This window comes from Excalfactoria chinensis, chromosome 1 (assembly GCF_039878825.1).
Source record: "Excalfactoria chinensis isolate bCotChi1 chromosome 1, bCotChi1.hap2, whole genome shotgun sequence".
In the NCBI taxonomy this organism is placed as follows: Eukaryota; Metazoa; Chordata; class Aves; order Galliformes; family Phasianidae; genus Excalfactoria; species Excalfactoria chinensis.
In genome coordinates, this window is record NC_092825.1 from 6,805,442 (window position 1) to 6,826,443 (window position 21,002).

General features: G+C 44.0%; 1 protein-coding gene across 1 annotated transcript in view; it reads right to left on the minus strand.

Moving 5' to 3' along the window:
- DMTF1 (cyclin D binding myb like transcription factor 1) overlaps positions 1 to 17,161 on the minus strand; it is a 33,562-nt gene extending 16,401 nt beyond the window's left edge. Inside the window, exons 1-6 of the mRNA XM_072347536.1 lie at positions 16,830 to 17,161; positions 5,558 to 5,674; positions 4,897 to 5,016; positions 4,186 to 4,280; positions 3,358 to 3,472; positions 421 to 497 (exon numbers count right to left, since the gene is read on the minus strand). Coding sequence (XP_072203637.1) covers positions 421 to 497; positions 3,358 to 3,472; positions 4,186 to 4,280; positions 4,897 to 5,016; positions 5,558 to 5,674; positions 16,830 to 17,124 — 819 coding nt within the window. The 5' untranslated portion in view covers positions 17,125 to 17,161. The remainder of the gene's footprint in view (positions 1 to 420; positions 498 to 3,357; positions 3,473 to 4,185; positions 4,281 to 4,896; positions 5,017 to 5,557; positions 5,675 to 16,829) is intronic.
- Between the last annotated feature and the right edge of the window lie 3,841 nt (positions 17,162 to 21,002).

Sequence of the window (21,002 nt, forward strand, 5' to 3'; positions counted from 1 at the left end):
CAAGCACTAAGTAAGCTCAAATATTCTCAGCTGTAAGCCTACCACAAACTTGACTTACTGGCAGTTATCATTGTTGGCACGTTAACTGCATTCCTATGCTGAACTATGATACTGGTATATTAAGGGTAAGAAAGCAGACAGACATCCTGCAACCTGGTAAAAACAGGTAAGATATGGTATCGAGATTCTGAAAGTTCAGCTCAGCACTTAGGAAGGAAAATTATCTTTGCAGCGTTTGTTCTGTAGTCTTAAATCTTGCGTACAATTATCTTATGTATTTCAAATGAATACTGACAATTTCTACTACGTACTGATGAGAATCACGTATAGCACATTTTGGAAAGTGCTAAGGGAGCTCTAGTGGTGCTCTATTAGCAGTATAGCTATATCAACAGGCAGATAATGTACTCTAACACATACCTTTAAGTAACGTTCAATATTACTCATCAAAATGTCAATTTCTTCCTTTGACCACATCCCTTGCTTCCACTTATGGCCTTAAAACAGAAATGAAACTGAAGTGAAAGTCAGTAAAGCAATATATCAGAAAACACATCCCTCATTACTGCAATGCATTAACAGAGAAAAAAAGAGTAGTAATTTTAGGTATTTTAACTAGAATTGGTTTTGAACAGATGCTATTTCAGAACTGGGAAGTGATACTTAGTGACTTGTCAACAAATATTTAAATCAAGTAAGTCAGATGCCTCATCCAAACCATTATTCTTTGAAAAAAACCCACTGATTTAAGTGCTGTTAGCTCATGTTTTCAGGGTCTCTCTTCAGACAAAACTATCACAGAATCATAAAGGTTGGAAAAGACCATTAAGATCATGTAGTCCAACCATCAATCCATCCCCATCATGCCCACTAACAATATTCCTCAGTGCCACATCACCTCACTTCTTGAATACCTCCAGGGATGGTTACTCCAACACGTCCCTGGGCAGTCTGTGCCAGTGTATCACCATTCTTTCTGAGAAGAAATTTTTCCTAATACCCAACTTGAGGGGAAAAAAAAGAGTAGGAACCTGAAAACCTGAAACTTAGAAAACTTCTGTCTTGAAGCTGACAGAAATCACTATGCACTCAGATGATTCCAAAAGCTGGAACTTAAAATGTAACTCAAGATATAACTTTGGAAATTGACAGCAACATGGGCTTCTCTTACATGCCTTATTGCTTCCCAGCTCATGAGTAGTGCTATCTACCAGGGTGCTTTCCAGAGAGGCATCCTCTATTTTTGCATTGGGAATAATGTTACGTTTCCTCTGTCTATGTCCTTAGTTACCTCAATGGCAGCTAAGCTCTAAAAGTAAAAATAATTCAGATTATTCTAAGAAAAAATTCCAAGCACCAGTTTCATTGAAACACTGAGACATTCCTTCCTTGAATTTATGCATAGCTTCTTCTTTTTCCCCTCATAACATACTTAATATCAGTGATCGTTTGTAATTAAGATTATGCTCGTGACCCAGTTTACATCCTGGTGAGTGCTGGCTACCTGCCTATCTTTGCTCAGAGAAGTCAGGGTACTTCCTTCTCAGCTTACTAATTACTGGAGCCGAGAAGCAGTACACACCAAAAGGCTATTTACTTGAATTCAAAGTACAGGCATTATCACTAATTCTGTTCAAACTGAAGAGAGAAAACTCTTCCCTGTGCATGACAATTTCAAAGTCTTCTTCCAAAGCTACAGAGGCAGAACTTACTACTCTAGCTGTGATTATTCATGCCATTATCAAAGCACCGGAACTGACCTCTGAATGGACACAGCTACTTCTTTATCTGGAATGACCCTTCACAACCTACTATTTTAGGAAAGGAAGTCTATTTTTATACTTCATGTTTGCATATTTAGAGCCAAGCTTATCAAGCTTTCTTTTCTCCAAGACACGTGGGCATTCTGAACAGGTGGTGATTGTTATAAAATGATAAGCTCAAGCAACACGTCAAACTTCCAGCTCCTGTAAGAGGAGATAAGCAGTGGGATTCCTCCACAGCTGATCTCACGGAGACCTCATAAGAGGCTCAACTAGTATAGTTTCATTGGATTTCATTGTTTCATATATTTCATTGGAAAGGTGTTCCCCATGCTATTTCTCCTAATTAAAAGCACAACATTTAGTGCCCTCATTCATTCACAGCTGTAAAATACTACTTGTGATGTCAGTTAATATGCCTGTGAGAAAGCTACAAAAAAAAAAAAAATAAGGGACCAAATGCAGTAAGTTTCAGACACATTTTGCAGGACACTCATCAAATATAAGGTCATCAAGCCACATGCAGCCATTTTTCTGCCAGATCACCAGTACTGACTCCTTCAGTCAGAGCTGATAATGTGCTAAGCTCAACATAAGTCCTTCACCATTAGCTATCAAAAAGATGGTAATCTCTGTGCTCTCTCTCATCCCAGAGCACAGAAATGTAGTAATGTGCTTGTAACAGTATTTGTAGTAACATGACAGTGAGCCTAACTGACATGGACAGAACTGCTTGGCTCCCTTCCTCTTAATTTTCCATATCCAACACCTGAACTCTTCATGCTTCGTCCATATTTTTTTTCACAGACTCAGCAGCACTCTGGAGTAGAAATCATTGTGTAAGGCACCATTTGCTTCTGTGAGAGAAAACCATTGTCTTCCCCTCGAGTTTTCTAACAGTAAAGGATTTTGCTTTGGACTGATGGAAGAGCTTTTCTTCTGTGAAGCAGTAAGGTCAGGATGAGACAAATAGTGGAAAGACTGAGGAATATGGAGAGATGTGTTCATTTGACATGACATAAGTTGCTTAGGCATGCCTGGGAGGATGGAGGGACAAAAAAATATCAACAACAAACTTCTGAAGCTCAGCAACTTCTGAACCGCTACATGGACCGTGCATTTGGAAAGGGAAGAATTGTTAGCTGGTAGTTTTAGGAGTAGCAGTGGTTATTTAAGTATTAATCTGAGCACAAGTTCAGAACTTCATTTTTTCACAAGTACCTAGCCTGTGACAGGTGCTTCCCATCTCCCAACCAAGCAAATGGAGACAACATACAACCATGTGCCTCATGTGTGCTAAGACACATTACCTATGGCAGTTCTCTACGTGGCCACTAGAAACAGTCTGACCACTTCAAGTTCAGCCCCTCTTCCCTTCCAAGTGTATCTGGAGTTCCATCTTTCTTCTTGCATACGAAGTGTAAGAGAGATGGCGAAGACTTAATGCATTAGATTTCTCTGCAGATTTAGAATTGGTCTTTTCAAGTATCTACACTAAAAAAGCCACACCAGAGATTACTTTATGCAACCTGCACAACGTTCTCAAGGGCATTTTGAACAGCTTACATTCCTACAGAGAACGTAAGTATCCTACCTTTATTTGTCAGGGAATCCTTATCCTCTTTGGTTGTGAACCAGGCTTGACTAACAGCTGACACTTCTTCATTGCCCATTGGAGAGATTTCATCCAACTGTTCATTCTGAAGAATCTTGAAAAGACAAGAATGAAATCGTTTGAAATCTTCAGTTCGTTCAATCACTTTCCATCTAACATGGAGGCATAACTTGAAGGAAAAGGAAAGTACCACACGTAGTTACTTTGCTGAATGCTCAGGAAGTACCACTTTTAGATGTGGCATTAAAAGTAAATTCACCTTTCTCCTAAGACTTAAAGTAAGATTTAGCATTTTAATGGACAGATGCTGTGGGAATTAAGTAGACAGCAGACCTCACACTGTTTCATGGGCTTTGGAGGAATGAGGACTATAACCAAGTTCTCCAGTATAGACCTTTTAAATATGATACGCCCACAACAAAAACAGAGCGTGGCCACTGGAACTGGTGACAAGCCTGCTTAAACTTTGTTATAAAGTTGAATTTATAACTAAAAAAACCCCAGAACCAGCAGAAATACAAATAATCTTGTCTTACATCTATGCTGATTACCATGGAGCAAATAATTAGCACTAGAGGTTTACACCTATTACTGTTTACTGTACTGCTCTTTAGTTAGATTTGAATAACCTTTTATATACATAAAATTATCCAACTGCACTTTTACATGTTTGTAAATACAGCCTGTCCTCAAATGCATCAGCTTCATACTAAAAGTAACCTCATTCATCTAATAAGACTTTTCTGCTCCTTGTTTCCATTTCAATTTACAAAACAATATACATGAAAAAGGTCAGTTTTACTGTACCTGAATCTGAGTAACAGTTCCTTCGTTAATCTCATCTTCAGCTACCTCAGCAGTAGCAGTCATGGTCACCTCAAAGCTCTGATCATTCTCTGAAACTTCAGAATAGGTAAGTTAGTAATATACCTCACTTCGGTAACATTTTTATGTACACTTTATGGGTTTTACCAATTGCCACCTTAGCTCTGAGAATTTTAAAGAGGCCTTATCTGGTATTTAACTGTTGATTGAGTAAAATCATCTTGATGATTATCAACTCTTTTTGTTCATAAAACTTAAGGATGGGTACAGAAACCTTCAGTTTTTCATGTGACTACAATCAGAAAACAAATCTGAAACAAGTAAACACAGCATGTTTGCTTTGGGCAGGCTGCCCAGAACCAAATCCAGCCTGGCCTTCAATGCCTCCAGGGATGGGGTTTCCATAACCTCCTTGGGCAACCTGTTCCAGTGCGTCAACACCCTCTGCGTGAAAAACTTCCTCCTAACATCTAACCTAAACCTCCCTTGTCTCAGTTTATAACCATTCCCCGTTGTACTGTAGATACAAGTTGCTGCAAAACATCCAAGACTCTTAAGAGGTAAAAAAACAAACAAACAAACATGTATTAATAGAACATGTAAACTCAACACAAAACATTCTGCTTATAATCCAAAGAGTTAACTTTTAACTCTTACCAACAAAAACAACTCTTTCAACTTATAACAACTTACTCGGAACTGCAACAACAGAAATGCAGGGAGCTGAATCATCAAGGCTCTGGTCATCCTCTGACAAGCAAAGCCTTTTGTGTGGAGGTTCAGTGCTGTCTTCAGAGTTTACTTCATCAGTTTCTAACAACAAAAACACACACAGGTCCCTTTCTGTTTGCAAAGTAGAATTCTTGAGAAAAACTGGATAACGACCAAATCAAAAGCAGCAGCAAATGTGAGAGGTTGGTTGAAATGTTTATTACTGCCCAGGATCTTAAAATCAGCTATGAGCAGTAACAGTTCGCATACATGAAGTACATGTAGTACATCTTGTAGTACATCTATGAAGATTTCTTCATAAATTCCACCATTATCCTTCCTGAATCAATTCTCTGCTGATAACAAAACCCTTAAGCCTACAGAAATTTGTGTGTGTGCTCAGCTCTAAGTACACAATTCCATTGAAATAAATGAGAACAGCTATAGCCTTGTCAGGCACGTACCTACCAAATTTTGGGGCTTATGCTTCATATGACACTTCATCCTTCTTTAAACTGAAACAGAATTAATCTCAGCACAACAAACAGAATCCCAATAGCCTGTCTAATTTGGAGGCAGGCAAGAATCATAGAAAGATCAATGAAAAGAGGAAGAAATAATATTGTGCAATAGAATTCTATACCGTTTTGAGGGCAGTGAAGTATGAGGTTTCCTTCAGTGTCCTGAGTCAGAGTCACGGAGTTCACTGTTTCTACTGTCACTGTGTCAGACTCTTCTTCAACTGTGCTCATACTCAAACCTGAAAGAACAATGCACACGTTAGTTTCCTTCAGACTGCCACCTTGCCCATAACGCTGCCTTCTTTTTCTCAAACAGCCCATCAAAACTCATCAGAGAACGACAAATCTCCATCTGTTCTTCTACAATAATTCCAGAGTTAAAAGAGATTTATCTGCCACTTCTGCATACTTATACATTGCATGGAGTAAGATCTGGTAGTATCAAAGCTACTATTCTAGATAAAATAACACCCAACATTCATACTCAGGAGCATTTCAGACCTACTTTATTGTTCTTTTTATTTTGGAATAGAAAACTAAGCTGTTGCTTTTTCAGCATCTTGTAATATTTGCCCCTTTGGTATTTGTTACATTTCTCATTTCTTAATTTTACTGTTATATAAAAGTCAGTCAACGCTGAGAAATACTTTTGTACTCACACTGCTCATAGCTGAGCGATTTACGTAGAGCTAAGTCGGGAAGTTTTACTCCCTTCCATGCATACAAGTAACTGCTAGTGCTTCTTCTCCATCAAAGAACAAACCTAAGCACCAGAAAAGCTGCATGAAGGTGGTCACCAGCATAAAAGATTACAGAAGTAGTGCCAGCAGAAAGCAATACGGACTGAAGTGAACTGCAGTGTTACAAAGTGCTCCTGCTAATGTCACTGCCATCACAGAAACACTATACAGAAACACAAGGCCTGAACAAATCTGTGTAAACAAATACTGCTACTAACTGAAACAAACAAACAAACAAAAACACCCCAAAACAAGTGTCTTCTCAAACATAACCAGTTAATAAAAAACAACTTGTCATCAGCAAACAAGCACTTTGGTATTGAAGATACCTGAGAGCAGTATTTGCCTGGAAAGACAAAACCAGTGCAGGTCTTTACTAGCTGTGATGTTTGCTGCATGGCTAAATGCTGACCGTTAAGAACCCAAAGGGGAAACCTTAACTCTAAAAGGTGAAGAACTCATATTTACTTCCTGGATAATTTTACTGTGGAGAATGTTGTTCATCCAAACCTGAGACTTTTCACTGCAGCTGGGGAGGAAGGTTCACCACGACCAGCAGCTGCTACAGAGCTGGAACAGGAATCCAGACAGACAACTGCTGGGGCACATCTAACAACAGCATCGAGATCCTAAGTACTCCTTAAAAAGCATGGAAAGATTCGCATAGTATTGTCCCAGAAGTTGAGATTTTCTAGGAAAGAAACATCCCTTGGTGTAACCCCTGGCCTGAGCAGGGCCTTTGTAACCTTCTGCCATTCTCCCAAGCTTGATTCATCCCAACAGCTGGTTTCTCACCGAGAAATAGAATCATGTTCCGTTTGACACTCGATGTTAAGCATATCTCAAGTTCCCTGACTAATAAACCTAACTGGGACTTGGTGAAAAGTGAGGAAGGGCCAAATTCTACACTTGAGTGGAAAAATTCAAATCAGTTTTAATGGATCAGCTGGAACCTCACAAAAAAAAAACAAAACAAAAAACACTTCACTGTGTAGAACATGAAGTCAAAGCCAAGCGGGTCTTTTAAACATTATATCTTTTTATTAATTAAAACGCATAGATACAAGGTAAACTAATGGAAACAAAGAAACTTGCTCTCTCAAGGTACATTTACACCAGGACACCAGCACTAACCTAGAAGACATGTGAATAGAAAACAGCCTGCAAATCTCCAGACTTCGTAACAATCACTGGTTTCCAGCTGAGTAGCAACAGAACTAGCCTGTATGCTGGAGATCCATCAGATATGATATAGGAGGGGACCACCTGAAGCTTATGGGGTGTGCAGCGGAGAAAGCGCATTTCTCCTGGTGAGAATGCCCTGACATGGCTGCTTGGACACTCCACTCACCCCAGGTCCTCCATTTCTTGCAGGTTGACAGCCAAAGCCCTGCGAGACAATATTGCACCACTACCACAGAGACCTGGGATGGGCCATGCAAGTTCCATTTAGTATGTACACCTGCATATCAGCCACACATCCACTAATGAAAAAGTCAGCAACAAAGTTAATGACGGCCAATAGTTTTTAATAAGTGAGAATGTAACAAGCAGTCCCTTTATTTCCAAAACATTATTTTCATAGCATCACTGAAAATATGTGAACGTCTGCCTTTGAAAATGCACTGCTTTCCATGTGAAAGGAGCTCGTTCACTGTAAATGAGTGACCCAGGACACTTCTTCATCCTGGATTCCAATGCTTTCTTTAGAGATATAAATCTATCATTAATTTTGTATTCCGAAGGAGGGCGTTAGCTTGTGGGGAAAGGGAACAGCATTGAACACATGTGCATGAACAGTCTGGATGGATATAATGAAATGAAGACTGAAGATTTTTTCTATTTCTAAGCTGACAGTTGAGAAACAAATGCAAATTTGATAAGCACCTTACAGTGCTTTGATAGATTGTTGGGTGTGTTTACTAAAGCTAACAATCCACAGCTCCTGACTACTTCAAATAGGTTTCAATGCACAACTAAAGAGATACAAGAACATTTTGCCCACAAGAATCCTTTAATATAGAACACCAACATTGATTTTCCACTACATAATACAGCAGTTCTTATCTGTATTAAAAAACATACAGCAAATTTAGGCAGAAAATAACAAAGTTTTATTTTATACCGAGTCACAAAAAAGAAAAAAAAAATATTTTAATATAAAATTCCTGTAATTCCAAGTCATCTTCATCAGGCAGATGGGCTCAATTGCTCTGCGGGTTAGGAAAATTAAGTGCTTGCAAGAAATAGCATTTTTCCCTTGCAGAAAAGGTTCCGTTACGATGCCTTGTTATTGATTAATATTGAAGCAAGTATTAAAGCACACTAAAGGAGGCTTCCAGCTACTGAATTATCAGTGGGAACACCCACATAGGATGCTCTAGGATTTCAGTGCATTCACTCAAGAGTGACGCAGTGGATACGGTGTCATTCCAGAACACCACACATCTATTTACTAGAACCTAAATGTTTTCTGTATTCCATAGCACGGTTTTTGTAATATCAACGCTTCTGATGCACAATCAGGAGATGCTGCTATATGACCTGAGCCGATTCTCTTACGCTATTATTTGATGGAAAAAAATGAAATAAAACCCACAAAACTTTCTTCCCACGCTGCATGGATTCCACTCCAATCGAAATCAAAGTCACAGAGGAAATGACTTCAACAGCTGCATCAAGAAGCTAAGAAGGGGAGCAAACTGGACAGATATCAAACACAAGGACCCAGAGACCGGAGTTAAATATACACCAAGATTTATTAAACCATATCAACATAAGATTGCAGTCCTGCAAGAGCAATTAAGTTCTACTCATTTGTGGTATTTAAGGAAGCAAGTCATCACAAAAAATGGGAATATACTGTAGTCAATGGGACAAACTGTTCTCATTTACATTGATGCAAACTGATTTATGTCTGGCTCCATGAGTGCTAGCCTATCCATTGATATTTTGATAAGAAGCAACTGAGCATGCTTACATGTCAAAAACACACAAAGTGAAGTCAGCACTGCTCCAAAAGGGAAAACACAACAAAACAAGTGTCTCCCCTTCCCAATTACAGGGAACAGCCCTCAGACCCAAGTATGGGTATGGATAAGAATCTTGGTAAGACTGAGGTGTATATTTTCTTTCGTATAAATCCAGTTTCATTTGAAGCGTTAAACGATCAACTTTTTCACCATTATAGAGAGGCGGAAATTTAGGATAACAATCAAATTTTGGATGCTAATTAAAGAAGGCATGAGATAAAAACACAGCTCTGCTGCCTTCTGTTAGATGAAGAAACACAGCACAAGCTCTCACAAATAGTGCGGTGCTAGAAATGGCAAGAAACACTACAGACACATGGAAAATGTTTCACAGAATCAGAGAAGAAAGGGACCTTAATGCCCACCTAGTTTCAACTCCCTGCCACAGGCTGGTTGCCCCTCATCAGACCAGGCAGCCCAGGGACCAACACCTCCTGTGACGGGGCAAACAGCTTCACCACCCCCTAAATAAAGAATCTAACATCTAACTTACACTTCCCCTCCTTCAGCTTAAAGCTATCCCCACAGAATATCCAAAGTTGGGAGGGATCCGTAAAGATCATCGTATTTAACTCCTCTATTTAAGGCATTTAACTCACTCTTTATTCTTCTGGGTAAGTCACACAATGCTACACAGATAGTTCTATTAAACGTCCAGAAAGCAAGCATGAAGTTGTTGCCATTCTGAAGTAGAACTGTCCACCTTCTTGCTAAGACACCTTCTATTTTTGCAGCAGGACTTTAAACACGCTGTCAAGGAATTAATTGCATCTACAGCCAAGGCAGTGCTGGCAAACAAAAAGGATTTTCTAGATTACTTTGGTGTATTACTTATAACAGCCAGGTGGGTCTAAGCAATGGTGAATAAAGGCACACAAATAGTGTGAGCCAAAGATCTGAAGCGTAACACACTTCACTGTGCCTGAATACACACTCAAGAATAAAGAGATCTCAAAAGGAAAGATGGGGGGTGTATGGGAGATTGGTAATCACAGCCTGAACCTCTGATTAATCAGCTGAGGCAAGTATGGGGTCAGCTGTGGGAGCACAGGTGAGAGTGATGTAGCTGTGCTCCCGGAAGGGGTGGAGCTTGACTCCATCCCCTCTGAGACCTCATTTAAGGGCTGACTCCCACTGGAGCAGTATCTCTTGGAGATCGCTCACCAGGGAGGACTGCCTCAGCTGCTTCAGTCAAGGCACCACCGTTGGTGAGTTTTCCCTTTACTCATTCACTTATATACCTTCTGTACATTTTGTTTCCATCTGTACATTTAAAACCAATACATTTGGCGAGCCAGGCAGGAGCCTGCAAATATCGGAAAAAAAAAAAATGTCTTTCCTATGGAATGTGTTTAGCTGGTTCAAGGGGGAGAAGATCACCCCCTTAGGGAAAATCCTCCCTGGACAAATACCAGGGTTTGAGGCGTCCCCATATTTTCAATTAGCGACGATTATCGAACAATGGGGGCCCTTACGGGTAACGGGCAATATGTCCCCTTACCATCTAACTGAATACTTTCAGGGGTTGCAAAAAGATATTTTGACAACCAAAGAAAGGCAAATGGCTGCATCCATGGCTGCTTGGCCTTTATTGAATGCTTTAAATCAGGCAGAGGTTAAATCAGATAAGATTGAACATGAAAATCAATTATTAAAAGCCCGCATTGAAAAATTGGAGGGCGAAATTAATCTATTAACGGGGAAAAATTCATCATTTTTTTCAAACACCCCCCAAATTAGATATATTACAATGGATGATAGTAAGGATCCTGAAACATCGGATCAAACTAAGGTCACTAAATCTGACCTAGAAGAGCCACTTAAGACGGACTTATTAGAAGTCCGTCCTATGGTAACTCAAAAAACAAAAAAAGTCCAGGAGCGACCAGCAGGGGTGCCTCCTGATCAATGGACCCCTGCTGACTCCTATTTACACGTAACAGCACGTCCATACACACCCACCGAACTTATGGATCTAGTACAGCGCTTCAGGCAAAGACCGAGGGAAAGTGTCCCAGCCTGGCTGCTACGATTATGGGACTCGGGAGCAGAAAGTGTAATAGTTAACGGCTCCGAGGTATCTAAGCTAGCAACAATAACAGTCCATCCTGCCCTGAGGCAGAGATTGTACTCAGGGTCCCAGTTCCCTGAAGAGAATCATTCAATCGTAGATTGGATAATGGCTGCCTGCCGTATGGTATGGTCAAATAAAACAGACATGCCAATACATACAGGAATGTGGTCTTCTATGGAAGACCTACAAAATTATATCCGGGAACTAGGCATGCGAGAGGCTGTCTATGAAGATGTATCTGTTAGTCCGGACATGGTGAAGTTTTCCGCGGGAATGAGGGACCTAATCTTACAACAGGCTCCCTCACATATGTATGGAACATTGGTTTCTATATTGAATCCTTTAGTGGCCGCAGAGGCAGCAGTCCAGCATGCTGCCCAATTGGTAGCGGACCTGGGGGAAACGGAGCGCCTGAGAACCAAGCGCAATATTAGAGTAATTGAAGATTCTGAAGTTTTTCCAATAGCCCGAGCCAGGAGATCGGCTCCACGAACCCCTCGGGCGGGACCCATTAGGGTGTCCCGAAAACAAATGTTTAATGATCTACTCCGAGCAGGTGTTCAATTTGCCAAAATTGATGGGCAGCCCAATCACGTTCTGCTTCAGTTGTGGAAACAGCTGAAGGATGAACAAAAATTTCAAAACCGCCCCAAAAGACCGGGGATAAGGCTTATAGAACGACGACCAACAACAGTTTGGAATCTAGAAGACTTTATCGTGCCAAATAGGAAAAAGAGGCCACCTCAGGTGCCTCGGGTCACAGTACCAGAGGCATCAGAGGTAAAAGACTTGAATCTGGCCCAGTTTATGGCGTGATGAGGGACGTCAGTCACCCTAGGGCCTCTAGACGGGACCGGAGGCCCTATGTGGAATTGACAATATATTGGTCCCGAGAAAATGTGCAGAAGGTTATGGCCCTCGTTGATACTGGGGCGGAAACATCTATAATATATGGAGACCCAACAAAATTCAGAGGGAACAAAGTAATGATTGGAGGCTTTGGGGGACAGACCGTTCCAGTCACCCAAACTTGGGTAAAATTGGGGGTCGGGCGCCTCCCACCACGGGAGTACAAGGTATCTATTGCTCCAATTCCGGAGTACATATTGGGAATTGATATCTTGTGGGGTCTGGCTCTCCACACAACAGTGGGAGAGTTCCGGTTGCGGCAGAGATGCATTAGTATCCGGGCAATTCAGACAATATTGAGAGGCCATGCAAAACATGAGCCTATTTGTCTGCCCAAGCCACGTCGGATTACTAATGTAAAACAGTACAGACTCCCAGGTGGGCAGGATGAAATAACAAAAACAGTGCAGGAATTAGAAAGAGTGGGTATTATAAGGCCTGCACATAGCCCGTACAACTCCCCAATATGGCCAGTGCGAAAATCGGATGGAACATGGAGGATGACAGTGGATTACAGGGAATTAAACAAGGTCACGCCGCCCGTTCATGCAGCCGTACCCAATATTGCCTCCCTAATGGACACACTAAGTAGAGAAATTAAAACGTATCACTGTGTCCTAGACTTAGCGAATGCATTCTTCAGTATTCCAATTAGTGAAGAATCACAAGACCAGTTTGCATTCACATGGGAAGGCAGGCAGTGGACTTTTCAGGTTCTGCCGCAAGGGTACGTGCATTCACCTACTTTTTGTCATAATTTGGTGGCGCGTGATCTGGCTAAGTGGCAGAAGCCACATAATGTAAATTTATATCATTATATTGATGACCTCCTGTTAACATCCGATTCATTAGAGGCGGTGAGACAAGCAGCAGATTTATTGATAGCTTATCTGCAGAAGAGAGGGTGGGCTATAAACCCACAGAAGGTGCAAGGTCCGGGGCTATCTGTAAAATTCCTGGGAGTAATTTGGTCCGGAAAAACCAAAGTACTACCCAGTGCAGTAGTGGATAAAGTCCAAGCGTTCCCAGTCCCTACAACATCGAAACAGCTACAAGAGTTCTTAGGTATATTGGGGTATTGGCGCTCCTTTATACCTCACTTAGCTCAGTTGCTGAGGCCATTGTATAAGCTTACCAAGAAGGGTCAATCGTGGAACTGGGGGAAGGTAGAACAAGATGCTTTCCAACAGGCAAAGCTGGCAGTTAAACAAGCCCAGGCATTGGGTATATTTGATCCGACCCTCCCAGCTGAACTAGACGTTCATGTTACCCAGGATGGTTTTGGCTGGGGCCTGTGGCAACGCCAGAGTTCTGTTCGAACCCCCATTGGATTCTGGTCTCAGGTTTGGCACGGAGCAGAAGAAAGATACAGCATGATTGAAAAACAGTTATTGGCTGCCTATTCAGCGTTACAAGCGGTAGAGCCAATAACGCAAACAGCAGAGGTTATAGTTAAAACTACATTACCGATCCAGGGGTGGGTAAGAGATCTAACTCACCTTCCTAAGACAGGGGTGGCCCAAGCACAGACGGTAGCACGATGGGTCGCCTATCTAAGTCAAAGAAGCAGCCTGTCTTCGTCTCCACTCAAGGAGGAATTACAGAAGATCCTAGGCCCAGTGACATATCGCAGTGATACGCCGAAAGAACCAATGGTCGCTCCACCAGAGAAGAGCCCTGTTCAGGAAGGAAGATATCCTATTCCTGAAGATGCCTGGTATACGGATGGGTCCAGCAGAGGCAACCCGAGCAGGTGGCGAGCTATAGCATACCATCCCTCTACTGAGACAATCTGGTTTGATGAGGGGGATGGTCAGAGCAGCCAATGGGCAGAATTACGAGCCGTGTGGATGGTTATAACTAAAGAACCTGGTGATGGCATCCTGAACATCTGTACGGATAGTTGGGCCGTGTACCGGGGGCTTACTCTGTGGATTACGCAGTGGGCTACCCAGGAATGGACTATCCACGCCCGACCGATCTGGGGGAAAGACATGTGGGTAGACATTTGGAATACAGTCAAACACAGGACGGTATGTGTCTACCATGTCTCTGGTCATCAACCCCTGCAGTCACCAGGAAACGATGAAGCGGACACACTGGCCCGAGTTCGATGGATTGGGAATTCACAATCCGAAAATATTGCCCGATGGTTACATCAGAAGCTACGGCATGCTGGACAAAAGATAATGTGGGCAGCTGCTAAAGCATGGGGGCTGCCTGTACAGCTATCTGATATCGTCCAAGCATGTCAGGACTGTGACGCTTGCTCGAAGATGAGACCAAGACCGTTGCCTGAAACAACATCCCACATTGCTAGAGGATATAGTCCTCTTCAGAGATGGCAGGTTGATTACATTGGGCCCCTCCCTCGGTCTGAGGGGGCGAGATATGCCCTGACCTGCGTTGATACTGTAAGTGGACTGCTGCAAGCCTATCCCGTACCAAAGGCAAATCAAGCATATACAATTAAGGCACTCACTAAACTGATGTCTGCATATGGGACACCTCAAGTCATCGAGAGCGACCAAGGGACTCACTTTACTGGAGCGATGATACAGCGCTGGGCAGAAGAGAACAACATTGAATGGCGATTCCATCTGCCATATAATCCAACAGGGGCAGGCCTTATTGAACGCTACAATGGTATTCTTAAGGCTGCCCTGAAGACGGACTCCCAGTCCCTGCAGGGGTGGACAAAAAGATTATACGAAACCCTGCGGGACTTGAACGAAAGACCTCGGGATGGCAGACCCAGTGCTCTGAAAATGTTACACACTATATGGGCCTCCCCTCTTAGGATTCAAATTACAGGTGCTGATAATGAGGTAAAACCGCAGGTTGGTAATGACAATAATCTTCTGCTCCCTGCCCCTGAGAATCTAAAACCAGGAATCCATAAGATAAATTGGCCCTGGAAGGTGCAAGTAGGACCCAAGTGGTGTGGCCTACTTGCACCTTGGGGGAGACTATTGGAGGTGGGAGGTTCAGTTACCCCCTCGGTGATAGGTACATGGCCTACTGACATCGTGGTCAATACTCCGGTCTTTATTGCTAAAGGGACACCCATCATGTCCCTATGGCAGATCAGGACTCCTCCTCTGGTGCCAGATATAGTTATACAGCCACAGATATCTGGCCAGAGGGTATGGTATCGGAGGCCGGGACATAATCCGGTGCGAGCAGAAGTATTGACCCAAGACAAGAATACGGCCTGTATCTTGCCCTGGAGGGCAGACCTTCCTCTCCTGGTACCCTTGAAACACCTGTATTACTCTCCCTAAGATTCTAAGCCTCTAGGACCATCAGAGAACAATTTGTGTGGACTGATGAAACGCAAATGGACCTGCACCTCGAGATGGCTTGTCTCCAGTAACATCTATCAAGCACTGGCCCACGGAAGATCGTGAATACCCATCCAATCATCATTTGAATAACATCAGCATTCGGTGCGACGGGAAATTGTATCAGCGTCGCGTTGGGTCTCTGTGATAAGGGAAAACTCACCTAATCATTGGTTCACGCTGTGAAGGGGTGGAGTGTATGGGAGATTGGTAATCACAGCCTGAACCTCTGATTAATCAGCTGAGGCAAGTATGGGGTCAGCTGTGGGAGCACAGGTGAGAGTGATGTAGCTGTGCTCCCGGAAGGGGTGGAGCTTGACTCCATCCCCTCTGAGACCTCATTTAAGGGCTGACTCCCACTGGAGCAGTATCTCTTGGAGATCGCTCACCAGGGAGGACTGCCTCAGCTGCTTCAGTCAAGGCACCACCGTTGGTGAGTTTTCCCTTTACTCATTCACTTATATACCTTCTGTACATTTTGTTTCCATCTGTACATTTAAAACCAATACAGGGGGGCGGGGGAGAAAGAAGGAAATAATGGAGCAGCTCCTCCTGAATGGGCACCGTGGTGAAGCGGAATTTAATGGTGATGCTAGGAAGCTTGGTCCTGGTCTTGGATGCAAACCCTGATCCTGGCAGGGTAATATATTTCAGAACCCAACGCCCCGAGCAACTTCAACACCTTCGCTGGATAAGAAATAATGAAATGAAACAGATAAAAGCCACGAGCTTAGGATACCCGAGAGAGGGGAAACCGGGCGCTTTAATCACTTTCCCGCAAGTGGCCCATTACTACAGACACAGAGAGAAAGAAGTTGTAACACAAAACCCGCACCGCCCTCCCCGGCCCCATCACCGTGGGGACTCTTCCAGCTTCTCCCTACTTTCGCTACCCCGCCCCCAAATGCCGCCCGGCAGCGCCCGGGGAGGCGGAGAAGAACGGCCGCGGGAAGAAGCGGCTCCCCCAGCCTCAGGGCCCGCCTCACAGCCTGCCTCACAGCCTCTGCCCCCGGCCGCCAGCGCCGCCATTTGGGCCCGGCCCGCAGCCGCCGCCATTTTCCCGTCCTCTCAGCAGGCAGCGGCTTCGGCTGAGGCCAGTCCGGCCCGCTGTGGCGCTGCCCACGCCATCCCGGCCGCGGCAGAAGCGCGGGGTCGGACATGGCCGCCTCTCTCTCTCTCCTCCCGGTGCCCTCGGTTCGGCCCGCCCCGCCCCGCGCTCCGCCGCCGGCGCCGCCACCCGCCTCGGTCCGGCCGCTCCCGGCCTTTGGCAGCCCGCAGGCCCCCGCGCGCCTTACTTCCTGTTTTGGGTCCGGGCACTTGAGAAACCAGGATGGAGACTCCGAAGTACCAGGATGGAGGCGCCGAGCGGCAGCGAGCGGCGGTGGGGGAGGAGGAGGAGGCGGAGGAGGAGGCGGTGGCGGGGCAAAGCGAAGCGCAGGCAACCAGCGAGCCCGCCGGAAGGGCCCACCGCCCACCCGGCTCCGCTTCCGCCCCACCGCGGCGCCACAAAGCGCACAGCGCGGTGCTAACCGCTGTGGCGGCGCCACAAAGCGCACGGGGCTTCGAGGCGAGGACCTTCGAGGGCTCCATGGCGCGGCCCTAAGCGCTGCAGGAGGAAGGCCTCCTGCTTTCCCTAATGGTTAGAAGCTTCTCTTTCCGTCCACTTTGCTTTTATTGGCCTCATTACCTCAGCAAAAAGATACGTATCACTGAAATACGAGCTTTAAAATTGAATAGGGGCACCTGGCAGTGTGTGGCTCGTGGCGTCGGTCACCTCATGGATGTGGCCCTTGGTAAATAGTAACCTGCTGGGCTTCCTCACAGACCAGCCTCGTAAATGAATGGGATACAACAGGGGTTGTATCCCAGACTTGACCTTGGGGAGGTTCCTGAACCTCCCCTGTTGTAGCTCGATCCCATTCCCTCCAGTTCTGTCATTGGTCACTAGAGAGGGGAGATCAGCTTCTGCCCCTCCATTCCTCCACATGAGGAAGCCAAAGGCTGGGAAGGTGCCTACCTGGAACTGTTGTACAGAACCAGGGAAATGTTGTGCTTCTGAACAAGCAATGGGAGGGAGCCTGGGCAGGAGAGAGACTCCATCTGGTCTAGAACATCTCATTGTCAATGGTTCAGCAAATGCATCTTGCCCATCAAGTTTCAATTCACCGTGCATGCCCTGAGCGTGCTACAGCTTCATGATCCGGGGGTGAATAGGGTCCTCCCTGCATTGTTCTTCTGTAGAAGAGAACACATTAAAACGTAGTCATAAAGAAAAGCCGGAGGTGTTCATCTGTAGAATCAAGTTTTGCATTTGTTACATGGAAGCAAAGACTGAATTTTAATAGGGACACAGGAAAGGATAGGGAGGAGATGTTGCCCCTAAAATTATGGTGGTGAGAGATGGGGAATAAAAGTATGGCTGGGACAAGAAGGTAGCTGCAATAAGTTGCTGCAAACAGTTCAGAATGTACAGAAGGCAATAATGCTGACATTTCTTATACCTCAGTCTTCATCAAGTGAGACGTTCATGTTATCACATGAATAAAATGTAAAGTCTTTATCCTTATTCTCCCTTTATCGTATTTATCCAAATGTACCTTGTAGAAAACAATATTCTAACAGAAAAAAATCTTTGGCTGCTTTTATGTAGTGATGTTCTGTGATGTGTTGTTGTGGGATGCAGTGATGATAAACCACTGCTGTCAGGTCACACTGAAGCACTTAGTGGGCTGAGGAACGGTATAAACCTTGTTCAGAAACATTTACTTTATAGTGAGTTCAATGCAGACATGTGGAAGAAACAATGGCTTCCATTCTCTGGTGTTTCATGAGGAGGATGAAATCTCCGTAACAGGCTCTTATTTTGTGAAGCAAATGAGATCTGTGCATCCTGATTTGTTTTGTGTTAAAGAAACAATTATAAGTAATTACTTAAGTTGATGAAAGAATCAAACAATATGGAACCTCACAATTTCTTTCTTTAAGCAGCAGTTACTTTATTTAAACCACTCATACTGTTTTTTACTTCCATAAGGCCAATTTTCCTGGTAGCCACGAGGTGTCTCTATTGCAAAGTGCTCTGGACCCACCAGTTGCATCCAAGAGACACAACTTTCCTCCCTTCACTGCGCTGAAGTTAAAACTAAATTAACATTATTCTGCAGGTACAGTCCTCTCACTCCTCATTAGGGGAGAAGTGAGGCTGTAGCCATGCTAGGATAACATTATGATGTTGGCTAAGATATGCATGCATTGCTTAATGTCTTATGTCTTCTGCCTCATGGTTTAGGGAGAACAGGATCTCAACATAGACTATGTGCAAGCTAAAGGCTCGGAGGGAGTAAAGGCTCCTGGGACAGTTGCAGATGGTGTAGCAGAGATGAGCTGACATAAGGATCACCGTAATGCCAAGTCAGAACAATTAGCAGAGGTGACGGAGATATTTTGTACAGCTCTTTATTTCTTCCTTCTCATGTTAGCTGGCTGGGATCACTGTGCCTAAAACCTATGTCAGTTGATTTAAGCACTGAAGTCCCACACAAGCAAGGGATCAAACCAGCCTGTACCCCTGTCTGGGAAGTTGTTTTACCTCCTAACTTCAGTTTCCCAGGGATACCTGGAGTACATTTGTTCTGAGATGAATGGTCACCTCCTGCTCAGCTCCACTGAGATCCACTTTCAAATGAAGGTTTTGCACCTTCTCTTTGGTTCTGAGAGCACCAACATCCTGGTAGGTTACCACTGCAGAACTCAGCTGTAGTAGACAGATACAGGACAATCCCCTGCAAAGGACTTCAGCGTTGTGGGAAAAAATGATCTCAAATTTTGGGAAATTTTTGCTTAGTTTAATTTATTGCCATTTAAGACCAACTTCTGATTACTGATGTGGATATCAAAAAGGAACATTAATGGATAAGAAAGCACCTTAACACATTTCCACCTTCTTCTGCAGGCTTAGTTTCCCTTAGCCACCCTGTGGGTTTTACTCAGGCTGTCCCAGTCCCCTTGGTAAGGTAGCAGTGCCAGTTGTGCCTTCTGCTTCTGAAGCAACAAGGTTTTCCATTCTTGGGATGGGGACACCAAGTGTTTTGACCTGTACAAGTTCCCATTGCACGTTCAGTGATTAAATGCAGAATGAGCTGCTCATTTAAGTGGACCGTGGAGGTCGTCAGTTGCGCACCTCTGCACTATGGTAGGAGTTTCAGCACTTAACGAGCAATGATTCTTATGCTCCATGTTAACTGGCACATTACACATGCCCTGTTTAATGAAGTCTATTGTGCTGGGTCCATTTCAGATTACTGCTTTTGGCTGTGGTTTCATGGAAAGATGCTGGCAAAAATCATAACTTTTCCCCAACTTCCTGCAATCCACAATTCCAGATGAGCCTTATTTGGCTGCATGTGTTTTGTGTTTGTCATGTCTGCTTAGTGCAAAACGTTCCCACTGGCACTTGGAACTTGTAGAGCAAAAGCACAAATTGAACCTACCAAACATCCACCGCTGTAACTCTGTTTGTTCCCAGTGGCTATGACAGACATCAGGAGTGCTGAGCAGTGGCTTAGAATTCATATTCTAAAAATGCATCATTTTTTCTCTGGGAAGAAGACGTGCCCATGGAGAAGAGGTAGGCTATCACAGAACCATAGAACCAGCCACAGAATGGTTGAGGATAGAAGGGATCACTTGGGATCCAGCCCTTCATCTTTAAGCAGGGTCACCTATACCACGCTGTCCAGGATCACGTCCAGGTGGAAGATAGCCTGGCCCCATCCTGTTGATACCTTTAAGACATTTGTATGCATTACTAAGATCCTCTCTTGGTCTTCTTCTGTCTAAAGCTCCCTCAGCCTTTTCTTATCAGAGAGTTGCCCCAACCCCTTAACCATCTTTTCAGCCCTTTGTTGGACTTGCACAAGGAGTTCTGAGTCTTTCTTGTAATGGGGAGTCCAGAACTGCAAAGAATACTCTAAATGTGGCTACAACAGATCTGGGTAGAGGGGAGGACGACCTCCCTCAACCTACTGTTAACACTCTTCCTAAAGCAGCCCAAGATACCATTGGTCTTCTTGACCCCAAGGGCACACTGCTGGCTCATAGCCTGCTGTCCACCAGGCCCTTCTCTGCAGGGCTGCTTTCCAGTAGATAATTTCCCACAGTTTATACCCTGTCTAAGTTTTTGTATGTGGGTTCTTCCATCCTTTCTTAAGGGACTGCATCTTGCTGTCACATACGTGGAGATTTAACTCCTGGGGGCAGGGAATTTTTGAGTGGAGGTGGAAGCTTGCACAAGCTGGAGGGAAAATGCACAGTGAAAAAGACACCTCTGCTCACTGTACCATCCTGCAAACAGTCTGCCTCCTGTTTGTGTATGACATTATTTGTATTTATATGGATGTCTCTCTGTATAGATGTGTATATAATTACATGCGGTTATAGCAAATATATTCATTACTTATTTATAGAAA